The 15,283-nt window shown below is 41.8% G+C and overlaps 1 protein-coding gene across 1 annotated transcript in view; it reads left to right on the forward strand.

Annotated features, from left to right (window-relative positions):
• UNC5D (unc-5 netrin receptor D) overlaps nucleotides 1-15,283 on the forward strand; it is a 255,875-nt gene that overhangs the window by 171,295 nt on the left and 69,297 nt on the right. The window contains exons 9-10 of the mRNA XM_039220338.1: nucleotides 9,720-9,905; nucleotides 13,558-13,935. Of these exons, the coding sequence (XP_039076269.1) occupies nucleotides 9,720-9,905; nucleotides 13,558-13,935 (564 nt within the window). The remainder of the gene's footprint in view (nucleotides 1-9,719; nucleotides 9,906-13,557; nucleotides 13,936-15,283) is intronic.

The raw sequence follows: 15,283 nt of genomic DNA on the forward strand, positions 1-15,283 counted from the left end.
CCCCACTCCCCGCTGTCATTTTACTTCCATCTCCTGCTAATAATTCTCTATTACAAAAATACAGCACTTGTTGCAAACTGCATGAATTACTTTGTCCTTCTGGATCATCCCTACTATGAATCAGTCCAACTCATCTATATAGGCAACATTTGTCATTTTCTTACCACCTCTGGTGTCACTATCTAGTTTTCTTCCTATCATAAGTGTGTGCCTTTTCTTACTACCATTTTCAATGATGTTGTTGACTGCCCTTAATGAATGTGATAGGATTTTGTTCATCATGTACCTCAGAACTATCTAGAGACAGCAAAGTAGCTGGTAGACCAATATGTTCTTCAGCATCACAATAACCCAGGTTCCTTATTAAAATGTGAATTCAGGGGCATCTGGGTGGCTCAGTAAATTGGGCATACTGAGGTCATGATCTTGAGGTTTGTGGGTTCGAGCCCTACATCGGGCTCTGTGCTGACAGCTCGGAGCCTGGAGCCTGCTGCGGATTCTGTGTCTCCCTCTCTGTCTACCCCTCCCCGCACTTGTGTGCTCTCTCACTCTCTCTCTAAAAAAATAAACACTAAAAATTTTTAAAAATAATAAAATGTGAATTCACAGCCTCCATCTCTCCACCTGTCTGTATCTTCAAAGTTGATAGAGTTTGTGGCTTCAGTTTTTATGATAGGAAATTCACCAAAGTGAAGTCATTTTCTTAAGAGCTGGAGTTCAAATCCTATTCTTGTCTTTACTCTAAATCCTACCTTAACTTGGTCTTCTTATCTGATGGGAAAAAGCACAGAATCTTTGTAGCCGTAAGAAGAGTTAGCAGATAAAAGAGAGGAGCCCTAGTTAAATTTGAATTTCAGATAAATAAATTTTTAGCATAAGCATATCTAGATATTGCATGGGAAATACACTAAAACTTTCATTGTTGATCTGAAATTCAAGTTTCACTGTGTCATATCTTTATTTGCTAAATCTGGCAGCTTTGCTTAAAAGGAGGAATGTACGTATCAAGAAACATTGTATAAAATAGGTTCCTTTATTGCCAACCTTGGAAGAATGGTTAAAATTGAAAGAGATATTGGAGGGAAAAGCCTTTCAGTAGGAGCAAAAACTCTGACACCCCCCCCCCCCAAAATGTCACCTGATATACAAGGTCTACTTGAAAAAATAAGTAATCAGATTTGGCCAGAGAATAGAGTCCATATGGATGAGAAATTGGTAAAAGCTGTTGAAAAATGGGATGATGTAGAACATAAAGTGTCTTAAGCCATAAGATAAGTCCCTTTTGGAGTGGAATCACTTCATACTAGAGAGTCATCTAAAGGTGTTGGAGTGGCAGTGCCAGAACTGTGTTTAGGAAGAGTAATCCAGTGTAAAATGGCACTCAGTGACCAAAGACTATGTACTAGGTAAGAAGAGACTATACAATGTGAGCATTAAGTAGGGTGTCTCCTATTGAAAATGAGATGTGAGAGCCACTAGAAATGTCATGAATAAGGCATGGGAGTGGTTTGGGGAAGAAATAGTGGAGACAAAATGCAAGATGACTGTCCAGTCTCACTCATGGTGTGAGTAAATTTTCAGGTAAATTCCCTTACCTGAAAAAGGGAATTTAAGAGAAGAAAATATTTGAAGAGATAAGAATGACAAATCCACAAGTCAGATGACCAATTTGAGACATTAGCATGACATATAGGTGGTTTTGTCCACTGAGCGGGAAGGAGATACGGGATTAGGTCTGCACGCAGGAGAGGAGGTAAGACATCCCCAACGGAAAGTGTTAGGCATTAAGTAAATAGCACTGTTTGTCTGTGAGCAATTATCCAATCATTTTGGCAAGGAGACAGGAAAAGGGCCAAGAACTGAGCTTTGAGTTCTGTTAATAGAACTTTAAGAATGAAGGGTAGTTACTAAACAAAAAGAAGGGAAGCAAATCTAGTTTAAGGGACTTTTGTTTCCTCTCTAAAAGGAGGGTTGGCTTGACCTATCTGCTGCTACAGAGTAGTGGAAAAGAATAAGACAAAGAACATTACTGTTGATGCAGTAGTTATAAACAACCATCAAGAAGGAACAGTGATTTGGGAGAAAGGCAGACATTAAAGAGTAAGAGAACAAATCAAAGGACAGAAATACTGGACTAATTAAGTTATCATATAGCCTGGCAACAGGCCAGGCAAATATAAAAAGAAATGAAATCAGTCTATAGGTTCTGATAGGAAAGACCTACAAGATATTGTATGGTAAAAAAAAAAAAAAAAGTACAGTAAAAGAAATATAATACAGAGGTTTTAGGGTAAAAAAAAAGATAAAAAAGATAAATGAAGGATATTTACTTTTTTTGCCCAAAGGGTCTGAAAGATACTGTCAAGAGTGATTACTTCTGAAGGAAAGGTAGTTGGAAGATGTATTTTCTTCTTGAATACTGTCCCTCTTTATACTTACTAAACATTTCCTCATCTTATACATGTATTTCATTTATTCTTTTTTTCTAAATGTTTATTTTTGACAGAGAGAGAGAGAGAGAGAGAGAGAGAGAGGGAGAGAGAGGCACAGAATCCCAAACAAGCTCCAGGCTCAGAGCTGTCAGCACAGAGCCCGATATGGGGCTCAAACTCATTAACTGCAAGATTGTGACCTGAACTGAAGTCAGACGCCTAACTGACTGAGCCATCTGGGCACCCCTCATTTATTCTTTTAACAGGGACAGCAGTTAACTGGTTAGGGCAATTATGTATTAGAAAAACACATATTAAGAAATGTTGAATGTTAAAAACCAATGCTTTGAGTTCTTTTATTTTTTTTAATGTTTTTATTTATTCCTGAGAGAGGGAGAGAGAGAGAGAGAGAGAGGGAGGGAGGGAGAGAGAGAGAGAGAGAGACAGCGTGAACAGGGGAAGGTCAGAGAGAGAGGGAGACACAGAATCTGAAACAGGCTCTAGGCTCTGAGCTGTCAGCACAGAGCCCGATGCGGGGCTTGAACCCACAAACCCTGAGATCATGACCTGAGCCGAAGTCAGAGGCTTAACTGACTGAGCCACCCAGGCACCCCTGCTTTGAGTTCTTTTAAACAAAGTGCTAAGAACATGGGTGTAGGAAATATACCGCATCTTTGAGAAGTTTATCTGAGAGCAAGTTGGGGGAAAGATTTGGGGAGATGTGATTAAGAAGACCAGATAGTGTTTGGAGGTGGAGGGCAAGGCTCAGGTGCAGAGGAATAGTTTGAAGATGTAAGACCAAAAGGCAATAATGAATGAGGCCAGGTCCCTGTGGAGGCAGGAAAGGGCGGGATCAGAGCTGGCTTGACACAGGAGAGGAGAAACTCTTCAGGGAACAGAGAAAAAGGAAGGAAACACTTGTGAAGGAGCAGAGAAATTTTGACTTGTAGGGAAGTGAGCAGAGAAATTTTGAGTAATAGGGAAGTGAGCTCACATAGGAGAGCCTCCATTCAGCTAGAAAGAAGGGTGAGTGAGAAGGAGGGCTGCCACTGAACTAGAATAGCGCCTGGCACGTTGTAAGCACTATTTAAGAATTTGCTACTTTTGTCCTTCATTACAACAGAAAATCAACAATCACCCAAATAACAATAATTAGGTTTTTGACAGGAGATTAGAAAACCTGAGGTGTTGGTTGGTGAAGGGGTTGTAAGACCCCAAAGAGTGTAAGACGCCAAGCAATGCAAATATAATTGGACGTATTCACCATGGTTGGCCACAGCTGACCATCCGAAAGCTATTTTTGGATGTGTTTTTAAAAAAAGTTGTTTCTCAATGACAGCACGTATAAACAGTATCTTCTGTTATATCATATTTCAGCATCTAATGAAATATTGTGGCACATGACTCTGTATCCACAGCACCACCCGTGCAAGGGGCCAGGCACAGGTCCTGAGATGGCCGGGTGCTGGCCTTCTATGGGAGTTTAGCACAGCAACAACTTCTTTAGTCTTCCATTTGTTTTGCCTCTCTCAGGCATCTCTGTGAATTTTGATTGTGTGGATTCCTTAGTAATTCACTGTCTCTAGTACATGTCCATTCAAGTTATTGGTTTTTCTCCTGAAGTGGTAGCAGTGGCCATTCTGTGGTATGTAATAGGAGATAGAATATTCTGTGTTAGAAAGGCATTTGCTGTGCTCCTTTGTTAATTTTCTGTAGCTAGCTAATCCTATCAAATAGATTTCAATCTGGTATATAGTTAGCCTCATAACATGAGACTTGAGTTATACTCCCATTAATTAGTGGCCAGAGTTGGTCTTTCTGATGGGAATTGTATGAAGAGAGAAAGACAAACCAAGCAAACAGCCCTTGTATTTAGTCCTTTGGGGACATTGGTTCCTCTCAACAACTCAGTGTGATGACAATTCATAAAGACATTGAGCTTGTGATCCTTGTCCCTTGCACTATGAAGTTCAAAGGGGTTTTGAAAGGCTGTTTAGTCCATTTCACCAGCTTTGACCAAAAATAAAGAAAATGACTGCAGACTATGGTAAAGTCATATTTTTTTTTTAAGAGAGACTTTCTGAATGAAAGTTTCAGTCTCCCTCAGAACTACAGCACACTGTTTTTTTTAACAACCCTCACTGTAGAAAAGGTCATTTTAATATCTAACCAGAGTCCCAGTTGCTATAATAAAAGGCCACATCCTCTTTTCAGTCCTTGTTAGAGATGGCAAAGAGTTGGTTGCTAGTGTCATCATAAAGGAAGGGTCATTGAGTTCCTACTGTAGACCTGCTTTCCTCTCGCAACAGCCCTCTCTGCATCCAAGATCACTCCCCCACCAGTCACTTTAAAGCTCTCCCTTCTCCAGGCCAAGTGAACCCATAAACATTTCCTCTCCACGGTCCTTATTTCCAGAGCTCTATTAATCTTTGCAGCCTTCCTCCACAGATAACTACACTCCTTCCACTGAACGTATTCCTCAGTAGCTCCCAAGTAATTTGGAATACAAGAAATTTCACAGTCAGTTCTCTGTTTTGTTTTGTTTTCCCTAAGCTGGAGATTTTATGCAACATTGTTTTGTTTGTTTGTACCACATGTTGGGTTCTTCCATGCTTTGCCTAGAGCTGTTGTGACTCTTGGTTCAAGGAAAATGGGTGTGTAAACACAGAAAAGACATCAATAACACATTGATCTGTAAAGCTTTGTCTCTGAAACAAAGAGAAAAGTATCCTGTGCCCACAGAAGGCAGAAAACCATTATCAGTCATGAGGTATCTGTGCTTTTGTTCAAAATCACTTTGAGCAAACAGACCAGCAACACATGTATATGGGAGCAAACAGACAGATAGAAACATATATGTGTGTTAGCATAAAGAGAGTCCTTGTGTCAAGAGCTCTGTAATCAGCCTCAGACTATAATTTCTTTAATACTTGTCTTCCCACAGTTGGAGACCAGGTGAGCAGTCACAAATAGTTGCAATGATGTGTGGATTTCTGTGGGAAATTATAGAGCTATTACTGCTTTTGAGGTGTTTAAAGCAGTTAGGAAGAATGCATTGGCACTCAGATAATTGAACAATAAAAAGTATGATCCAAAATGAGTTCTAGGAACACTAAGTGATCTAGGAGTTTAGAAGATCATGGTTGGGAAGGGTTGGCTGGATTGGCCAGGACAGGGTTACTTTTCTTTTTCTTTTTTTTTTTTTTTCCAAGCTTATTTATTTTGAGAGAGAGAGAGCACAAGTGGAGGAGGAACAGAGAAAGAGGGAGGGAGGGAGAGAGAGGGAGAGAGAGAGTGAGAGAATCCCAAGCAGGCTCTGCACTGGCAGCCCAGAGCCAGATGCGGGTTTCAAACTCACAAACAATGAGATCATGGTCTGAGCTGAAATCACGAGTTGGGCACTTGGACACTTAACCAACAAAGTCACCTGGGCACCCCTGGACAGGGTTACTTTCTTGAAGGTGGGGGACATTGAACTGGCATGAGACAGGGTTATTTTACAATGACCTGTCATACAGCGCTACTCACTAGCAAGCATCCACCTGCAGGTAAATTACAGTTGAATTTGGGGTATGAGGCAGTGCTATAAAGGGGAGCATGAGCAATGGAATGGACACGGAGAAAGCCATCAGGGCCTGGGTACTGCCTGCACCACATGGTCATGTCCTGGGAACGACTCCTTTGGGAAAGACCAGTGGTGGCTTCTAATGTCTGGACAAGCAATGGCTGTGTGCCCACATGTATGCAGTTATTATGCAATGGCACCCCCATGTGCCTGCATGCTCACAGACATGCTCACACCCGGCTTCCTCCCTTCTCCCAAGAAATCATAGTGGAAAATATGGAATGAAATCTAGATTCTTCTGGAGCCAGTCCTGAACACACAAGAAAAGTGAATTGACTATGTTTCTAAGCACTCAGAAATCCTTACAGGGATGGGGCGCCTGAGTGGCTTAGTCGGTTAAGCGTCAGACTTTCGCTTAGGCGGTGATCTCGCAGTTCGTGGGTTCAAGCCCCGCGTCGGGCTCTGTGCTGGCTGCCAGCTCAGAGCCTGGAGCCTGTTTCAGAGTCTGTGTCTCCCTCTCTCTCTGACCCTCCCCTGCTCACGCTGTGTCTCTCTCTCTCTCTCCTAGAAATAAATAAAAATATAAAAAAAAAAAAAAGAATGAAATCCTTACAGGGAAAACCACTCTTGTTTCCTGGAGGATGGTTTAGAAAAGAGTAGGCAGAGGAGAACAAGAAAGGAAGGAGGTGAAGTAAAAACAGGTAGATAGACAAGAAGAGCAAAGGGTTGCTTGAGTAGCTCAGTTGGTTAAGCACCCAACTTTGGCTCAGGTCATGATCTCGCGATCTGTGAGTTTGAGCCCTATCAGGCTCTTTGATGACAGCTCAGAGCCTGGAGCATACTTCAGATTCTGTGTCTCCCTCTCTCTCTGCCCCTCTCCCACTTGCTCGCTCTCTCTCTCTCTCAAAAATAAACAAATATAAAAAAAATTTTTAAAAGAAGAGTAAGAAAAAGAGAAAGAAGAAAGAAGCACTGTAGCCCAACTTTGAAAGGGCTTGAGCTGTTGGTAAGGATGTCTGATTAAATCTCTTGAGATACACACACATGGCTTCGAGTATTTGTGTCTCCCTGTCAGGATCTCACTGCTGTCTTGTCTTTTACCACCGCTAGACAAGAAACAACTAAGAATATGTTAATTCCTCTATGCACCTTCATTTCCATTGCGTGGTTGGCCCTCAACAAATGTTTGTGGAATAAATGAAATTATTAGATTCTTAAGGTTTTAATTCCCAAGACAGATTGTTCTTGTAAAGTAAATACCACTTTGCTTATCTTCCTGTAGGAGTCGATTGATTTCTGGCTTTTAGATTAGATTGTCCCACCAAGTACCAGGGTGAGCTTTATAAGGACACTGTGCTCTCCATACAAGCCTCCCCCCTAGCCCCAAAGTCTCCATACGCATTTTTTAGAATTCTGTAATTCAGTATTTCATTCTCTTAAGTCAAATAGACTCTGAAAATATTCCTAGGAAATGCATTGAACCATAGCAAATGTTTAAATCTCAAATATGAAAGCATATGTAGGGTCCTTTCCTTAAAAAGAAAGAAAGAAAGGTTTGTATCTGAGAGAAGAGAGATTCTGGGTGTGTGGGTAGCAGGAGGGTGGAAACGTAAAGAACAAGATAGAAATACAGAGGAACTCACACAACTGGCTCCCGCTACTCTTTTTCAGCTCAGGATGTTCATGCCTGGTGATGTCCATTTCTAGCAGAAATATTTTGCTTTGGTCATCCTCCTGGCCTCTGCTCCTGCCTATTTTTAGTACCTGTGAAGCTGAAGGCATCATTGGCTCTACTTTGCCAACTCAGCAGCTGTACTCAGTACCCAGCCAGGCTGTTCCTCTATATGTACTCAGTTGCTGAGCAGGTGTGTTCTCCCCAGATGCACCTTTTAAAATGATAGTATCATCTGTCAGTGGTGCCCAAGGAACTGGTGGGAAGCAAGCAGAAGGCCTAACTGGTTTCAATCCAAAGTTCTCTCCCTACTCCCGGGACCCTGGTTTGCTGCCTCTATGGTGTTGTGTCTTCTCTCTGCTCTGGGTGCAATGACTCCCTCCAAGGAACTTAACTGGGTAGAGGGAGGGTGGGAACATTAGTGAGAACCTAGCTGCCCTTCCCCATGTGACACAGGCAGACACTGGAACTTTGGGGCCGCTGCTAGTCACCATGAGCATGGTTCTGGGTGGCCAGAGCAGACCCCACACATGCCTCCATCCCTTTCCCTCTCCCACAGGGACCATCAGGACATTGGAACTAAAACCTAAGTCACACCCTGTTTCTCAACACCTCCTCAGCTGCTGTGGTTCTTGAAAATGCTTTACAATCCTCTAACCTTTCAGATACGGTTCATTTGGATGGTTTCACTCCCTTGCGAATTATTTGTATGTGTTTACTGCTCTATGGCTGAACTTGTTCTGCTTGATTTCCTTGTTCACTCTTTAATTTGGTGATGCCTTATTTTACAGTCCACTAACTTTGTTGAAAATAAATTCATTTTACTTGTGTGGTTAGTAGTACTCATTTGATAACATAAGTACCATATTAGGCTGTGGTGAATGCATTGTTAAGCGCCATGCAATTACCAGGTGAATATATGATAGCTCTATTTTAGCCTCTAAACCGGATACAGGGTGACAGAGCAATTACTTCTGGACCTATTATGTGTACTCACCCCATAATCTGTAAGGAGATGAATTACATAGTTAGCACTTGCCACCTTCTCTTTCCGCATACTTTCCAAGATTATGCCTCTTTTAGGGTTGCGTGGTCTTGGATAAATCTCATACTGAACTGCAGTAGCCATGAGGAATGTCTTCAGGAACGAACCACACCCAAAGTACAACTAGCAAATGAGTTGGGAAACAGCTACAACCTATCTTGGGGGTTGGGGAGATACCCACATTCTCAATTCAAACTAACGCTTTTATTTTTGCTTTGCCTATGCATTCAATAGGATGGAGTAGGAGAGGTATGGGAGAAACAGCATGTGCCCTTATTAGAGACCAGTCCTCTTTTGCAAAAATGTGTTAAGTCTAGCACTTAATGGTGCTAGAAAACATTGACCATGGACATCAGAGAACCTAGGACCAAAACCTCCATATCTCACAACAGAGATTCTCTCATGATGATTGTAAATACCCTAACCTAATGTTGTCGATGTTCTCTTAAACTGAATGATTTGTGCCAAAGCTAAAAATGCCTATTTGTGAGCTCTGGTCTTCTCTCTCTTGACTCCTAGACTGTGTCTGACCTTCTCACCCTAGCCCACTCTCTGTGAATGCATGTGCCCCACGTCATATATAAGCAGAGCAGTTCACCCATATTTTGTCATTGTATGTGGATCTCATGTCCTCCCTCAAACAAAAATAAGATGCAAAAAAAATACTTTGAAGGTAAATATGACTTCCTAAACCAAGTAAATTAAGGGGTTGTCTGTTTTTACTTGAAAAACATTACATCCTTTGCAAAATTGATTCTAAGATTTTATTATGTGGTAAGCTGCCTTAACACAGTCAAGATATTTGACTAGCGTCCCTCTGATTTATACAGGGTATTTTAGAAACATGATTATGTGTGAAAGAGATATAACTTATGACTAGCTGCATATGTCATTTTCTCTGAACAGTAGCTCCAAAAATCCAATAGCATTTCATTTTGTATCCCAGGGTGGTTCTTTGGCTCTGTGCCCATGTTGGCCATTTAGGATCTCTCTTGTGTCTTTCAGGCATTGAGAATGCCAGCGACATTGCTTTGTACTCAGGCTTGGGAGCTGCTGTGGTGGCCGTTGCAGTCCTGGTCATTGGTGTCACCCTTTATAGACGGAGCCAGAGCGACTATGGCGTGGACGTCATTGACTCTTCTGCATTGACAGGTGGCTTCCAGACCTTCAACTTCAAAACAGTCCGTCAAGGTCAGCGGCGTAGGGCCCCCCAACAACTCGTCCTCAGGACCATAGAGACTACACTCACCAGGACCCCCAGTGTTCTCTGGCCCTGTGTGAAGGTAGCTCTTGGCACTGGGAGCCGCTAACCTAGCTCTCTTCACACATTAGGAAGCCAGGCTCAGTGGGGAAGTCTGACCAAGTCCTCGGTTACTATGAGGATGAATGGATCTTAGTTTACCATTAACAACATTTTTAATGAAGCACTTCTATCTCTGATATGTAGTAAATTTAGCAAATTATCTCAAATTATCCAACTTTCTATTTTAATAAGCCTGCTCTGAGGATATTTAGTTAACTAAAATACTGATTATTCAAGCCTGAAAAACAACTACTTTACCATAACCTTCCATGCATGTGTGTTATACTATTTACTAGGTAGAGTTATTTGGGTTACTTCTATTTTATATAAGTTTAAAGGACTTTAGATAATATGATAGGTCACTTAGCCAATAGGGGAGGGGAAGGATGAAGGTCACAGCCTTAATGACTCTTACCTGCTGCCCAGTCGAGACAATCTTTTGTTGGAGGGAAGGAAGGAAATCTATCATGTCAAACTGGGGCAGTACTCATTTTCCAAACAGAGCCATTTAATTCTCTTATATGAACCAAATCTGTTTCTGATTGCAAGATGTAGGTGAGCCATGCATGTTTCGGGCTTAGAAAAAAATGAAACTATCTCTCTGAAGAAATGGTGAAGTGTTCCACCTTGACCTTTCCTGTCAATGTTGTCACCTTTATTTCTATTTATTGTGCATAAATAGCGCCAGTGGCCCTGGACAAGAAGTCTTACTGCTTGGCTGTGATTGAGTAGTGAATGGGTTCTGAAGTGGAACACGAGAATGGGAGAAACTGGGAGATGGCTGGCAGAGACAAAATGCTTTCTGCTTGCCACTCACTTCTGGGCACTCAGGTTTCAGGGCTGAGTCTGCATGGCCTCAGAAAGGGACCCATTTCCTTGACTTGAGTGTATAGCTTAGTATATATGATCTCATTAGAAATAAATCTAATGAAGAACTGAATTTTTTAATTTTCCTTTTAATGTTTATTTTTTGAGAGAGCGTGAGTGGGGGAGGGGCAGAGAGAGAGGGAGACACAGAATCCAAAGCAGGCTCCAGACTCTGAGCTGTGGGGCTCAAACTCATGAACTGCGAGGTCATAACCTAAACCAAAGTCAGATGATTAACCCACTGAGTCACACAGGCACCCCAAGAACTGATTTTCATACAAGAAACTAGAAATCTTTCCATCACATAAGAAGATAGCAGTGTCTTAGTAACATTTTAAAACAGAAGAGCTACAATAGTATGAGAAAGAGAGGCTTTGAAGTCAGATAGATTGAATCCAAAATTGCTAGTTAAGCAATTAACTAAGTTAATTACAAAATGACTTAGTTAATTGATTATTCTGTCTCAATTTTTATAGCTATAAAACAGGGATACTACTATTACCTCAATAGTTCTTGTAGGAATTAAATTACCTGCAATAAGAAAGATTATAAGCCTTTGGATTATGGAAGATGCTCGATAAACGTAACGAGTATCAGTCTGGAAGCTAGTGGTTTCCTCTTGCTTTGGCACAGGATCCCAGAGTGTTCTATGGAGCAGCAGGTGAGGGGGTGGTTCCCTCGCCTAAGCATTTGGAGAATGCTGACTTGCATAAGCTTAAATACATCTCCATAGTGTGGGTCTCCTTTAGCGTACATGTATTGGGACTCTCGTAAAGAATACGTAGCCCTCCCAAACTTCCTTTACCATTGTTTTTATTTTTAACTAAGAATATCCCAATTCTAGTAATAAAAGCAAAAATCTTTTATTCAAATTCTACTCTATCCTACGTTCATTGTGATGATACACCTCCCATTGAGGCTCTGATGTTTTGTACCCACCCTTGTTGTAGAGATATCCCTTTTTGGGCAAATAGAGCTGAAACCCCAAGATGGTGAACAGACTTTTTAACAGAAGCCCATGGAGTTGACCAGGAAGTTTTAAAATGACTTTCCAAAGTGAACTGTGGGGTGATCATTGTCCCTGATCAGCCAACTTTCTTCAACCATGGCCTCTATCATATGTACATACTTTTATAATTAGGCATTTTCTCCTTAAGTTACACTTCAGTGTAAATCTAGGAAATATTTTTGCTGCCTGGCTTCCCATAAGCTGGGAGGGTCTTTTAAGAAGTGGCCAAAAATTAAACTTCAGAAGGTGAAGGCTTGAGATAAAATAGCCATGAGACTGAGGGATACAGTTTTTTCAGGTCTCAGTGGAAGGGCCTGAGACCTGGATTCTTTTCGGTTGTGACATGGTTCTTAAATCCCATGCCTTGCCCGAGAAGACCAAAAGGGAGAATAAGGCTGCTACCTGTAAAATTCAGTGCAGTTCCATTAAAAAGCACAGTTCCTTGATTGAGCCTGTGTCTTGGCACAAGAGCCTCAAGCATGGGAGGAAAAAAAAAATGCATCATCAAGGAGCCTTTAGATCTACAAAGTCATTTCATCTCATTTTGAACCTCCTCCTCTATGATTTTGGATTCCTCAAGCATCAGAACAAGAGGCTGGGAAAGTCAGGGTTATAGATTTCCTACTGGCATTGCTACAAATTATGAAGATGGAAAAACAATAGAGGCTAATACAATATGGCCTGGAATTGCAACATTTTCAAAAATATCATTCTTTAAACATTCTGTCAGGCCCCCAAAGGAAAATTGTTTAATATGGTTTGAGTTTCAATTTGAGAAGTCACATTGACGGACTGATATGGGTGGGAGGTTTGGGACTGGGAGTTATTTTGTTATTCACTAATAAATGAGATTACTTCATCACAAGAAAATACCACAGCATTTCTTTTTAATATTTGGCCAAGAAAAAATCGGTGAGCCCCAGCAGATGAAAGTCTAATTTCTCATGTTTTGGGGAAGATTTTTTTTTAATTTGTTTTGAGACAGAAAGGAAGCCCTTCTTAGCCATTTCCCACGTAGAATCAGAGCCTCACTGTCCCCCGGGTGGTGCCTCCTTCCCCTCTCAGAGGGACATATACTCAGACATGGAGTGATCGTGGTCTCCTGACCCTTTTGCTCTGAGGACACATCATTTCCTCTCCTGGACCCCCCAAACTGTCCAGAATTCCAGATGATATGTGCTGTCCCCAACGCCACTCTGGTTATAAACAGCACTACCTAGTCACCGTGTTGTGTCATCTCTTACCATTTCAAATGAACAGATGTTATTTTTGCTCCAAACTGGATTGCAAAATGTCTTTTTTTTTTTTTTTCTTGAAGCTTCTCTCTGCTGGTTAAAATCATCACATAAACAATAAGACTTGAGTCAGTTGCCTGACAGAGTGCCAGAGATACTTGTTTTGAAAAGATGGCATACAAGGAACTCTGGAGAATGACTGATTGTGGTCAGCGGCATTCAGAGAACCCACTGTGAGAGCAAGAGCTCCCCATTCCAAGGCTCTGGTCACCCCTGGCAGGCCCATGAGAGCTGCTGTAGACACTCAGCATGGGCCTGAAGGGCAATTGGCAAGCTCACAGGTGGTTGTGAAGTTAGTAGAGGCAGAGGCGAGGGGGTGACTGTGATGCCTTTGCATTTCTAAGTGACAGATCAATTTTCTTTCACCAGGTAACCCCCTGCTCCTGAATTCTTCCATGCAACCAGACCTCACGGTCAGCCGAACATACAGTGGGCCCATCTGCCTACAGGACCCTCTGGACAAGGAACTCATGACAGAGTCCTCACTCTTTAACCCTTTGTCTGACATCAAAGTCAAAGTTCAGAGCTCATTCATGGTTTCCCTGGGAGTGTCTGAGAGAGCCGAGTACCATGGCAAGAATCATTCCGGGACATTCCCCCATGGAAACAACCGCAGCTTTAGTACAATGCATCCCAGGAATAAAACGCCCTACATCCAAAATCTATCATCACTTCCCACAAGGACAGAACTGAGGACCACCGGTGTCTTTGGCCACTTAGGAGGACGTTTAGTCATGCCAAATACAGGTGGGTGGTAAGTGTGCGTTTGTGTCTTTCCAAGCACTTGTTTAAACATTTTGTATTTACACAATTATGTCCCGTAAGTTTCATTTTTAAAATGTTTACCATACTTGTGTCATAGCTACAAACACTGTAATTCCAGAGGTCTACTTGATTTACACAGAAAACTGGAACCAGTGCTGAGATTAGATTTTGCAATCTTCACCTCAGCATGGATCGAACACTCTTATTTGATGCCCTGTTAGATTTGACAGCCATATTTGCTCAGAAGGTTTGGGTGGTCCCCAGAGTTTAAGGCCCTTTGAAATATGTATCTTAGAATATGATCAGGAAGCACGGAAAACATTCCTTGACAGGACTGAGAAATAGCATGTTTTATAGCCAAACAGGGTTTATATGTTAGTAGATAATTTAGTGAAAGGACACTCTGAGCCAAATTTTCTCAGTAACTGACCCAACAAACACTATCAGTGTCCATAGACCTTGCTGTGATGTTACTTTATGCCAAGCAATGATAAAGGTTCATTATGGAGTTGCTCTTCTGAATGCAAACTTTAGTTCCAGGGCTGTATCATGTGTACAATTTGGTCCCAAGAATTTGTTTTTCCTCCTTTTGGTCAGAAGGGAGATTTTCCTAATGTTTTGACAAGGCTACTAAAGGTATACAGACCAGTTCACTTTAAAATTTTTTTTAATGTTTTATTTATTTCTGAGAGAGACAGAGAGCGTGAGCAGGGGAGGGTCAGAGAGAGAGGGAGACACAGAATCTGAAACAGGCTCCAGGCTCTGAGCTGTCAGCACAGAGCTCGATGCGGGGCTCAAACCCATGAACCAGGAGATCATGATCTGAGCCGAAGTCAGACACTTAACCGACTGAGCCACCCAGGTGCACTTTAAAATGACATCCAATCTATGAAGGAGTCTTCAGACTGGCCATCTAAGACCTTCCTGGCTGGCAGAAGAGGGCAGTATCTCCCCTGATTCCTAAACAACAAGAATTAGGTAATGCTGTGAATCATCGCTGTTGGCCGTTGAGAGGAAAGAGGATTCTACATCCTTAAGTGTCACAGAACCACCAGACAGCACTGAATCAGGACCATCGGGGCCTCGACAGACTTCTCCCTGAGGTCCAGCTGACCACCCTCTCCAAATCAATCATTTAGTCCTAGAAAATGAAATCTGTAGGAGGACTAGTCTGAAGCTACCATTCCTGCTAACTGACCCAACAGTCACTGTCTTGGTCACCTAGATCAGTGGCTTCCTTAAAAATAGCCCTCAACTGCACCCTACTCATGATTCTGTTTTCTAAACTTTCAGTTCTTGAAATCTTCTTTGGTCAATGTTTTAAGATGTG

This window comes from Hyaena hyaena, unplaced genomic scaffold, assembly GCF_003009895.1.
Source record: "Hyaena hyaena isolate Hyena2069 unplaced genomic scaffold, ASM300989v1 scaffold_885, whole genome shotgun sequence".
NCBI classification, from domain to species: Eukaryota; Metazoa; Chordata; class Mammalia; order Carnivora; family Hyaenidae; genus Hyaena; species Hyaena hyaena.